The sequence below is a fragment of the Zootoca vivipara genome, chromosome 2 (genome assembly GCF_963506605.1).
Source record: "Zootoca vivipara chromosome 2, rZooViv1.1, whole genome shotgun sequence".
In the NCBI taxonomy this organism is placed as follows: Eukaryota; Metazoa; Chordata; class Lepidosauria; order Squamata; family Lacertidae; genus Zootoca; species Zootoca vivipara.
In genome coordinates, this window is record NC_083277.1 from 90,537,583 (window position 1) to 90,549,890 (window position 12,308).

Below are 12,308 nucleotides of genomic sequence, written 5' to 3' on the forward strand. Positions count from 1 at the left end.
CATAGAGTTAAAACACACACAACTATGAAAGCTGTGTCATGGTGGTTTTTGCCACCTTCCAAACATTAGTTCCCTAGGTCTGCCTTGTTTCATGGAGGGGCATTCCTTCCTTACACTCAGTGCAGACTAGATTAATTACTGAAGGTGCATGTTGGACTCTGTCCTTAAGGTCAGTATGTCCTGATATGCAGACCTCCAGTTCATGCTGAAGGAGCCAATTTACCTTTCAAGGGACAGGAAACATGGCAAACGCCTACCCACTCGCCAAACATCAAAAGGATGAGGAGGGTCAGGAAGCATATTGGATGCTAGCAGCTGGACCCCCCCACCCCACCCGCTATGTGCTATTTATCTCTGTGGGTGTGATGAGCATTGTACACATTCCCTCCTCTCCCACCATCATGAATGATCATCAGCTCTTACATATGAGCACCTGCTAATATCGACACACAGTCCACCTAGGGGCATAGAGACATACTCATTCTTGGGGCATGCGCCGAGTGCTTTTGCTTCAGCAGTAAGTCACTGCATTTCAAAGCATGTACATTAACTGCAATGAGTTAAGTACTCACTGCACAGCCTCAAATTTAACAAATTTATTGCTCCTGCTAGTTGTAGACCTTGGTTGCACCTGGGCGGCAGCAGCAGGAGGAGGGAGTGAGTTCTGGATCTCTGTGCTGTGGGTAGCTCTTGTCAAAGCCAGCAAGGGAAAGAGAACACACTAAAGCAAATGTGGGTTGCCCCTTGTCAACAGGGACTTGGTTTTATCTGTCAGGCAAATACCTATCTGGGCAGGAACTCGGCTAAGAAAGAAGCCTGCTCTGGTTTTAGCACATAGATCGCATTTATATACATATTTTTACAGAATATACAAGCACAGATTCCATGCATTTCACAACAACAGAGCAGCCAGTGCAAGAAGACATTGAGTTTCTCCCCTGCGAGCAGAGAGACAACAATTTCATCGGCAACCGCTGCTCCTTTCCAAAGGCAAACAGTAATTCCACAAAATGGCAGATGTAACTGAATGATTCTACTTCTCAGGTAATGTTTTTTTTTCTAATTGCTCTATTAATCCCAGGAGGTGGAACAGGGCCAAAAAAAAGCAAGCAGCCTGCTACAACAGAAACCACACTTTTGAGAATAGAAAGCTTGATTTCTGAAAGCATTTGTATATGCCAATATTGTGACTTGCTTCATAGTTATAGATGCAGCATTTGTCTTCTGACACCATTTTGTTGGATGATGGTAACCAATGTCATAAGGCAGAAAGGCAGCTGGGACCTTCATTGACAGTCAATGGTTACTCTGAAAACTGCCGAATTCTAACCTGCAGACCTATAGTGTAGTGGCAACAGCAGTCACTTAGTTGCTCCCTTAGTTGATGGGAATAATGCTTAGCGCTACAACTTCACCACCATGTCATGCTGTTGTCATCTTCATAGCTAAATTGAGGAAAGAGCAGTTACTGCCTTTCATTCCCCCATGTATACAATGATCACTGCTGCAGGGCGCAAATTCAGCTAAGAGACAAATGAGAAGACAACTGGGCTACATTTTAGCTACCAGTTTTAAAGGCAGTTGTGAAGGTACAATGCCATGACACCTATTACTGGCTACTAAAATGCTACTATGTATTAAGATTTGTGTTGCCTTTGCAGCAATGGCTATAATAGGAGTTGCTTGGGTTAATTCATTGTGAACATATCAATCAGCGTATTGCAGTGGTTCTCAAACTTCTTTAAAAGGGACCCATCAGTAACTTTAATATGCGTGTGTAGGCTCACTTGCCTAATTCACCACTGATGTGGAAGTTCCTTATCCCAGCGAAGAGAACTTGACAACTTTGTGACCCACCCATCCGACTCCCCTGACCCATTGGTGGGGATCACTGGGAAACTGGGCTTCTCCGCCTCCAAGAACACCAGCCAGAAGTGGATGGGAATGGGAAGCACCTCCTCAGCAACCACTGTTTCTCCGCATGAAGGCATGGCCACGAACGGCATAGTCCATCTCGATGAAGTTCAGAGAGCCCACTGTGATCTCACAGGGGCCCAATGCCTTGAAACCACACTTGGAGTAGAAGGGGACGAGGAAATCTTCACACATCAGTGTGGCTCGGCGCACGTACGGCAGGCAGCACAGGTACTGCAGGTAGCGCCACATCAAGATGGAGCCCTTGCCTTGCTGGCGGAAGGTGCGGTGGACTGCCAGAACATGGATGTGGACTGTGGCTCCATGAGGCTTGTGCAGGGTCAGAGCATCCTGCCGAGGGAGGAGAAAGAGAGAAGCTGATTGTTAGAGATGTGGTCCACCCACTGTTAATGCCCTAGCGCAGACTGACTCTACTACTTATAGTAGACAAGGGACAACTTTCTTCTATAGGAGGAGGAGGAAGAGGAGGAGGAATCACATGGTTCCTTGGCTGGCATGCATTGGGAAAGTCACTGGTTCCAAATCACATTGTACTTGACCTAATTTAAGCTAATGTGATAAGATTCATGTGGGGGCAGGGGGGGAGGTGAAATGCTCTAATATTTAGAGTAGGAGTGAGGACCTATGGCATTTTTGACTGCAAGCCTCATCATTTCTAATCCTTGGCCATGCTAGGCCACAGGTTCACCCAATCCCAATTTAAAGAGAGCTGTGCAGCCTCTCCGGTATTCAGAATGTTAAAAAGTGAAATGCTCGTTTCACACTGAATCCAGCATCTGCCTTAGAGCTGCTCCAGGGCAAGACTCCTGATGAGTAGTCTTCTCAAGGAGAATGATGTGATTTCTTATTAATGCATTTATCTGTTTGTACAGGTACCATACTGGCTCATGCCTGCAAAAAATGAGTCCCATCAGGGGGAAAGGCAGGGTATAAATATAACAACAACAATGATGTCTTTTAAAGCAGACACTGCTGGGTAATGAAAAATTGTTTTGTTAGAGTACCATTACATTTGTTGAACAGTGGCACAGCATACTGGCTTGTGAAAACTGAATGAACTTCAGCAGCTGAGTGAAGGGATGTTAAAGTGTGGGACAAGCATGATACTAGCCCATTCACCAAAGCATGTGAAGAGTAGGAGAAGAGTTCCCAAGCCATATGTGCTACAGTGGTACCTCGGTTTTCGAACAGCTTAGTTCACAAACAACTTGGAATTCGAACGCCGCATACCCGGAAGTAGGTGTTCCAGTTTGCGAACTTTTTTCGGAATCCGAACTGTTCCATTTTGAGTGGCCCAGCTCCTGCTTGTATGGAGTAGGAGCTGAATGGGGCTGCTCACCTGGAGCATTCACTTCAATAGAGAAGTTTAAAGGGGCATCGGTGGCAATGCGGAGACAGCCCAACAGCTGCCTCAGCAGCAGTTTAGGGGCTCTCAGATGCAGCTGCCGGGCTACCTCCACCTTTGCCACCCCAGCAACTATTCTGCTTGGCTGCCTTCAGGTGGTGCAGGGGCTCTGATGCTGACGTGGGGGCTTCCTTGAGGGGAGAAGTTTAAAGGAGCCCCCAGCCGCAAACCCCTCAATGGAAAGTGTGATTGAGCCTGCACCTCCCCAGCTGAGCAGCCCCATCCAGCTCCTACTCGCGTGCAAGCAGGAGAGGGGGCGGGGATCTCTCAGCTGGGAAGCGGAGGCTTCACGTTCCGCAGCTGAGCATTTAAAATTAAAACTGAAACTATCCAGAAAACCACAAAGCCAACAAACTTGCAACTCATGAAAAAGCAGCAACACAACAAACTGAAAAAAGCAAACCAACCACAAATAAATCACAAGAAAACATAAAACAACACTGACCCTAACCCTAATTCTAATCCTTCCCTTAACACTAACCCAATCCTAAAATTAACCCTAACCCTAACCCAGAAATGGTCTTGTTAGATAATAAAATTCATGTTAAATTGCTGTTTAGGGGTTGTTTTTAAAAGTCCATTAATCTATTTTGCACTACTTTCTATGGGAAAGTGTGCCTTGGGTTTTGGAACGCTTTGGTTTTAGAACGGACTTCTGGAACAGATCAAGTTTGAGAACAAAGGTACCACTGTACAGTACTCTCCATCAGTATAACCAGGTGATGTGAGAATACTCCGGAGTCTGTCTATGTTCTCTCTCCGTCAGTTACATAATGGGAAAGTGATGCATTTAAAAGGATTTCCGTTTCCTACCTGGCTGAGTCGCTCCTGATCCCAGAGAGAGCCAATAATGAAAGCAACAAGTCGGCCTTCTTCAAACCAGCCGAGTGACAGCTCCGGACACAAGTTCAGAAACTGGCGAATCTCATCCAGGTGGAGGGGGCAGTCTCCCGACACTGAAATGAATGCTGTAGAGGACAAAAGAGAGAGGCGTTGAAGGGTTAATGTCATGCTGCTGTCTAGATCCAGGCTGCAGTTTCCTGGTCACTAGAGAGATGTTAGACCTGCCCTGAGAACAAAGGTTCAAAAATGGAACTAGGGGGGAGGTTGGAACTGAATTTCTGAATCTAGTGGACTGCAGTTTTCAGGGTAATTTGATTCCTATTTGACTTCTGTTTGCTTCTGTTCAATAAGTGAAAGCTGAGGTTCCTGGGAGTGGGCAAGACAGAATAGTTAACCCTTCCCACTGGTGGTGAAATGTTTTGGTGGCATCTTTTATTTATTAGAATTCTTTATCAGGTAGAGGAGAAAGGTAGCCCATTCGAAGGTAGGCCAGGCATATTTTGTAAACTTCAGTAGCCTACCTTCAGCTTCCCATTGCAGGATGAGCTGAGTTATACCTCAGTAGGATAAATCTATTGTCTTATTAGGATACCTTTGATGCTAACAAGTATTCCTCTTTCAGCAGCTGCCAGTCGGACCTCGCACTTAGTGCACCATCATACTCAAATACATTTATTTCCTTTGTCTTCCTTCGTTTTGTTTAAAAAAACAAACTCAGTTCCAGAATATTCAAATTTGGCTGCAAAACTCAAATGTCCATAGCGGGATTTGTTTACACCCAAGTACGAATAAAGATACCTGAATTTAGCTACCAGTGTTCAGATATTGCCACTGAAATTCAGATGTGGGAAACATTAATTTCCATCTGTAAAGTTTTTGAGCAGGTGGCCTGTAAGGAGCACATTCACTCATCCTCCACTTCCCTAATGATGTGCTACTGTCGCTCCAGTTTATCAATGATCTTGATGCTTCCATTGCTCTTTCACCTGAGAGGTTAGAAATGTGATTTTTCCCACACTGTGCATGCCCATTTTTTACTTTCTTCCTGCATTTAATCTTACACTGACCACTTAGGGGCTGTAAGCCGTATCTGGATGTTTCCCATAATGCCACATGCCTGAGAGGCACAAGAAGGCTGACATTCCAGCCCCTCTCTTGCTGTGCCTTGGTGTTAAATTGCTCATGTTAAGCAAGCTGGCTGCCACTTGTGATACACTAGAGTGGTGTAACCCATTTGCATGGATGTTTTCCCTTCCATCCCCTGCTTTTTCTTTCCTCTCCTACTCTGCCCTCAATAAAGGACCCCAGTAACTCAGTGCTTCTAAAGTACGGAAGTGCCTTTAATTTATTTGGGGGGGGGGTAAGGTGGAGGGCGGTTCAGAAAATGCAGGAGACAAATGAATTGGTGCCTTACCTTCTCTCTCTATTTCGAACACGCTGATGGCATCCTCGGGGGTGAGGCACCGGAACTCACTGGCGGGCAGAGTGTGCCTGCGTTGGCGCCCAGGGGAGCTCCGCAGCGGTTTGAGGTGGATGGGCTTGAGAAACGGCAGGGCGCTGATCACAGACATCTTCTCTAGTTTATTCCTGTGCCTTCCGTAAATGCTCTGCCCACTTTTGGAGTAGCTGCGCTGTTATTTCAGTCCACCACCTCCAGAGCAGTCAGCCAGCAGCTGAAGATACCTGCAAAATGCATATCAAGTTAAGTCATTTGCATCTCTTTATATAGGCACACACATCTGCTGAGACTTCAGGCACATTAGTCCTCATCACCACCACCAGTGCTGTGGAAACGGAAGGTCCATCAGGTCGCAGAGGTGGGTCCTCGCTAATGTCCGGCTCACAAAAGCAGAAATCCAGCAAACGCCCAGATGCTGTGCATTAGAGCAGTAATGACAGGGGGGACGGAATCAAAAGTGGCTTTTATAGCTTGGAGGCTTGCTGGCAAGGTTAAGTGGCAAGATAGGCAGGGTTAATACATTGACGTGGGCTGGGAAGGAATAGTTATTCTGAGGTCACCAAGAAGCTGGATTGGATGACTCAAAAGCGCTCTTAGGACCTAATCCTGACAGATACAGATCGCTTCCTGCTAGGTGCTGGGTGCATCGGATTACAGGGGCACAAGACAGAGCTCAGAGTCAGGAAGACCATGTTGGGTCTCCGCACAGAATCAGACTCTTAATGCTGTCAAACCAATCTTCTGCCTTCTGGAAAGCTTCCCTGTGATTGTTAATTAACCAGCCAAATCAAAAGATGTGAGACCAGAGTTATTTTCCCTTTGAAAGAAGAAAGCAATTGTGGGAACGAGGGTTTCTTCTTTAAAGGAAAATAAAGCTACAGCAGAGTGCTCTTAAGAGGTAGTCAGGGTGGGAACCTTAATCTTTTGAAAGGGCAAGTTAATTAGGTGCTCTTGCGGAAAGGCTGCTGCAGACAATCCCTTTACTGAGAAATCAGCTTTCTTAAACATGCCAGCCAATGACAGAGAGAGCCAGCGAAACGTTCCAAATCGGGTTGGGAAATGATGCTCCCTGCCTGGTTGCCCTGTTCTGTTGTGAATGTGCCATGCTTCTATAAACACCAAGTATTGCCTTCATTTTGGGCTGGTGTCTTAAGTGCCCCTTACAGAGGAATGGGGGAGGAACATATTTTGGGTGATTCCTCCTCTCCCTTGCAGCCCTCAACCCACTAAATCTGCTCCAGAGGTTTGGGGGAGTATCCAGAGCAGATCTAGGAAGGAGGGGGTAATTACTGACCAAAGCCTTACCATCAGCTGAGCACCACCACTGGATGCAACCCAATATCCTGGGAGAAGTCTTTTCCTTCTCCATTACTTTACAGCAGGGATGCGGAACCTGTGCCCCTCCACCTGTTGTTGGTCTCCAGCTCCCATGATCCCTCACCAGCTTGATCAATGGTCAGGAATGATGGAAGTGGTGGTCCCAGCTACTTCTGAAGTGTTACAGGTTCCTCATCCCTGGTCAACTATGACAGCTCCAAAAGCTACATGGAGCACCCTTTATTCCAGACACCGTAATTCAAGAGATTCACCAGTTTCTACATTTTTTTTCAATCTAGCAAGCCTGGGTCCTTCCTAAACTTGAATTTTTTTTTTATGTACAAGGATACCTCTTGTTTATTCTGTCAATAAGGACATTTCTCATACATTTTACACCAAATGGCCTGTGTGGGTTTGGGCAGATGTCTAATGAGCTATAATATCTACAGGAAAGCAGCAGCCCAACCAAGCTGGTGCATCTTACGATTTATTCACATTGCCTATTTTGGGCAATCATTATAGACCTAGCGCTTGCCAAGCTGTGAACTGAGTTGGAGGCATCAAGGAGCATGTATGATTCATGATGTCTATTTTGGGCAAAATCTGCCAGGTTTGGGGCCTGTGGTCTGAAAGTGTTAACGATGCCAGACCAAACCCGGGCTCCAAATGTCATGTGAGGCGTTCACCATGACGTTTTTCTCCACTTGGGATATATGCCTAGCACAATTTGTTGCAGAGAAGGGCCACAGCTCAGTGGCAGGGCATCTGTTTTGCATGCAAAATGCCCCTGGCATCTTCAGGTAGAAGATGTCTGAAACCCTGGGGAACTGCTGTCAGTCAGTGTAGAGAATATCGAGATAGATGGACCAGTTGTCTGAGGCATCTATATGGATATGTAGTTCCCAAGTTCCCATGCAAAGAGAAAAGGCATAGCTGCATCAAAATTAACGGGTGTTCACTTTCCTATCTAATTGCAGGCTAGCAATGTGGCTAATGGGATCTGAAGTAAAAGCCAAACAAAATAATTGCAGCACTAGCAGCTGTGGGTGAACTGAAAAGGGTGAGCAGGGCTGTCATTTCCTGGGATTGTGAGGGTTTGTGCTCCTATGGCCCTGTGAGTGCCCATGTGGGAGCTTTTGACGCAGCTTCATTGCAGAGGTGATGACCCCCAAACACCTAGGGAACCATGAGAATACCATATACGTGCCTGTGCTCAATGGATGACATCTCAGTGTGCTGTTTCTCAGTGTGCTTTGCAGAGTGAAAGGGAACCGAGGGACAGGTCAGGTGAAGGAGATTAGCCCATTCATTATGACAGCTCCTTGAGCTTAGTGCATAGACATGACAAGTGATCGGTACACAGATGTCTTATGCAACCCTCTCAGCTATCTTTCCAGGGACAGAATGTATGTGGTTGTTGGCAAAATAAGAGCCAATAAGAAGTGACAGCAGTGATAAGGGTAACTCCAAATTTGGTCAAATCTGCCCGGTTTGGCTGGTTCAAGTCTTCCTTAATAAATAGGCTTATTGCACACTCCATAACCTGTCCACCTTCTGAGCTGTGAACTCAGCTGAGGGTATCTGTTGACGGCAAAGGGTGCAAGGTTTGGGGTCTTCAGCATGAAACTGATTTCAGCAGCATACTATGGGTTGCATCCAATGAAATTAACGTAACGCCCCCATTAACGTAAGCACTTCTGCCTGTGCAACAGGACTTTTTCTCCTGGCACACACCTACACAGGGAGAGAAAGTCCTGATGCAGCCCCATATGCATGCACCATAAGCTGCTATAATAATAATTTATCCCACATGAGCTTTTGCATATTTTATATATATATATATATATATATATATATATATATATATATATATATATATATATATGGATTAGGTGACAAAAATCTGGAGCCTTTCTGTCTAGCATCATCTATAAAAGTGCAGAAAGTGCTACTGGATGCAGATCTTTTCATGCAGCATTCATGGAGCACAAGAATATAATGATAGAAAAGGCAGGCTTTGTGAATCCAGAATAACATAGCCAATGGGCCTAAATGCTCTTTTCACACAAGGGGAAGTGATTCAAGCAGAAGCACGGACCTTTATCCAAGGCACAAATAGAAAGAACAGACTGTCCCTGACTTTAATTATAACGGTCTTTCAAGGCAACACCATATGTGGCGCAATGGATATTGACATCTTTCATTCATAATCATGCCCTAGAAGATTATATGTATCTCTAGATAGAGAGATGTACAATCCATATTTATGTGCACAGAATAGACTCTCATATGCACTCTCAGAATGTACATGCCTAGTAAATTTAACTGCAAACTATCTGCATTGGAGTCGCTAATTTAGTTCTACTGGAAAAATATGAGGACGCTTTCTGATTACAAGCCACAAATTGGGATCTGGGAATTCCTTAATGCTTCCTTTTCCCCAGACTTGAAAGCATTAATAAATATGTAAGAAAAGATTACCTGCTGATCCAAAAATACAGATTTCAATTAAAAGTGGCCCCTTGCAGAAGGTTTTCAATGCTGGTAGCATTTTTATTTGGGGAATAACGAATCAGAAAATGTGTTTCTCTATTATTATTATTATTATTATTATTATTATTATTATTATTATTATTAGGGCCACAAATCATTTGCCTAAACTGCAACCTTCATCAAATATCCCTGCCTATAATTTGCTTTGACATTATGTAATATTTATATTAGGTAACTGTTAATTCAACCATCAATCAGTTAAAAGCAAGACTTAAACCTCAATCCTAAACCTACAGGGTGGAAGCAAAATAAAAAATTCCTTCAGTAGCACCTTAAAGACCAACTAAGTTTTTATTTTGGTATGAGCTTTCGTGTGTATGAGCTTTTCAGTGCTACTGAAGGAATTTTTTTATTTTGCTTCGACTCAGCCCAACACGGCTACCTACCTGTAACCAGAACTACAGGGTGCAATTCACCTAACCCAGCCCCATCAGAGACGTCCTACACAAGGACTTCTGCTTGTGCAATGGGGTCCCCGCTCTCCAACCTCCACCCCAGACTGGCTTGGGAGGATTGGGAGAACCCCAGAAACAGCACAGAAGGGGGAGGAAATCGAGGTCATTCTAACTGGCAAGCTGAAATCCTTGTGCGGACAGAACGCTTGGAAGAGAGCAACTCTGAATTCCACCTGCAGTGTTTAGGATTACAAACTGCAGCCTTAGACACTGCTAACTCAGCTTGCATTCCATACCTAATGTGTGTCTCTATATTATGTATAAAATTTGCACGGAACCATGAACAAGACTGTGTCTAATAGTAATAAACAATAGTTTTTTTTAATGGCTATGATTTAATGCAAAGCTGCATGCATGTAAGCCCTATTTAACTAGTGCCTGTAAACGTACAAACCAAAATTGGGGTAGGGACACAGTTTCCAGATTAGCAATAAATGAAACACACAGAACTGTGGAGGGGAGTGTGCCCTCCAATTACTCTGTGATATTTTTCCTCTTGTGATCATTTAAAGTGACAGCTATCCCCCCCCCCCAAAAAAAGCTCTGCTGCTGTAGAAAATCCTTGGCTGAAGGGCTATAAATTTAATAAATAAAGTAAGTAAATAAAAGCTTTGGCAGTCAGCATCACAGATGTTAGAACGGAAATAGCTGATCTTACCTATGCATTAAGTTTTCTTTCAGGATTCTAACGTGTGGCCCCCTCTGGAGAGAAGACTGAGGTTCTTGCAGAGTTGCTGCCGGAAAGAAGAGAGCAGATAGTGTGGGCTGTAGGGACTCCTGATGAGCTTCCAGCTTTTATTCTGCAGAGACTTCAGGAACTGCAGCTAATATATTTGTTATTTCCAAAGCACGTGATGGTACTCTTAAGACATTTCTAAACCCTCATGTGACAAGACACTTGCAAAAGGGCTTGGAGGCAACAAAAGGATCCCCACAGGCTTTATTTTCTTGGCATGGTTTTCTGCTGAGGGATAAAGTGTTTTAGCTGATTGCTAGATACAAAGGGCATTGTACAAGCCACAGGTGAATCACCAGGCGATGGGTGCTGACAGAAAACAGGTGAAGCAGAAACACATTGCATGCTTTTACTGGATCAATAAACTCTACCGTGGCATCTTCCTTGAATGTGAATAAAGCTCTGTCAATATTACTGTAAACGCAATTGCCCTCCTGGATTTGCCCTTGAGCTGCAGTGTCCCATAGCTTAATTTTCCAGAGCTGCTACACCAGCAAATAGTTATATTGTGGACTTGCTTTAAAAGGGGGGGGGGGAAGAGTTCTTTTCCAAATGTAATGCCCAAATATTGGTATGATTAGGTTAACAAAGGACGTCATTCAACCTTTAATAATGCTTTCCACCAGCATTCCCAAGCTAACCAGCAGCCAGCCTGTAACTTCCATGATCCCCTCTGGGTCACATTAACAAAATTCAAAAAGGGCATCTCCAGGAAATAAGAACCAGATAGGATAAAGTTTTTCCAGATACCAGAAAAACTGCAGCTTCTGGAGTGTCAGCCATAGCTTGCTGATAGCATTGCGCTTTATTGTAGTTCAATGTGTTTATTGCAAAACACTCCTTTGGGTGATATAGACAAAACCAGAGACAAGGGGTGGCGATTGTTCCATTTGTCAAGCAGAAATGCTTGCCATGACAAAACAATCAGAAAAACGCAACACTTCCATTTCTGATTTTTTTGGCTTACGAAAGAGCAGGAGTCATCTACGGCATTTCATGCCCATGTGATAAACTCTGCATGCAAAGACATCTAGGCCTTTGAATGTACAAATCAGGAACAACCACAGTGCAGATGACCATAGTGCCTGGAGACAGACAGGCTGTGTATCTACAGCAGTAACCAGATGATAAATGACTGCAGGGAGGAGCACAGAGAGAATAAATGCCATGGTGCATCAATAACAGCAAAACCGGACACCTTCATCTACCCCCAGCTGCAATAAAACATGTCTCTCCTGGGTTGGACTCTTCAGCCACAGCAAGTGCTGTAACGCTCTAATGGTTTGACTTTATCCCTGGTGGTGCCCTCTTCCACTGCCTCTCGAGACAGACAAATGCCAACAACATATTTCAAGAAATAGCAGGATGCTTTAAGCAGCTGTCTCTGTACTTCATGGATTGAGGCTCACTATATTTAATACAATGTTAGTTTGGACGTTATATCAGAAACTTGAAAATGCAATATTAACATATCTGGGTTTAGCACAATTTACTGTACTATCTATAGGTGAAACTCGGAAAATTAGAATATCATTGAAAAGTGCATTTATTTCAGTAATGCAACTTTTTATTTATTTATTTATTTTAATTTTTTACAAATGCTTT

General features: G+C 44.2%; 1 protein-coding gene across 1 annotated transcript; it reads right to left on the reverse strand.

The window, feature by feature from the left end:
- Positions 1–420: 420 nt before the first annotated feature.
- On the reverse strand, positions 421–12,308 carry AANAT (aralkylamine N-acetyltransferase). Its single transcript, XM_035104547.2, has 4 exons — positions 10,626–12,308; positions 5,598–5,866; positions 4,154–4,308; positions 421–2,265 (listed from the first exon to the last, which is right to left on the reverse strand). The coding sequence occupies exons 2-4, from the start codon at positions 5,752–5,754 to the stop codon at positions 1,960–1,962; spliced, it is 618 nt and encodes a 205-aa protein (XP_034960438.1). The 5' UTR covers positions 5,755–5,866; positions 10,626–12,308; the 3' UTR covers positions 421–1,959.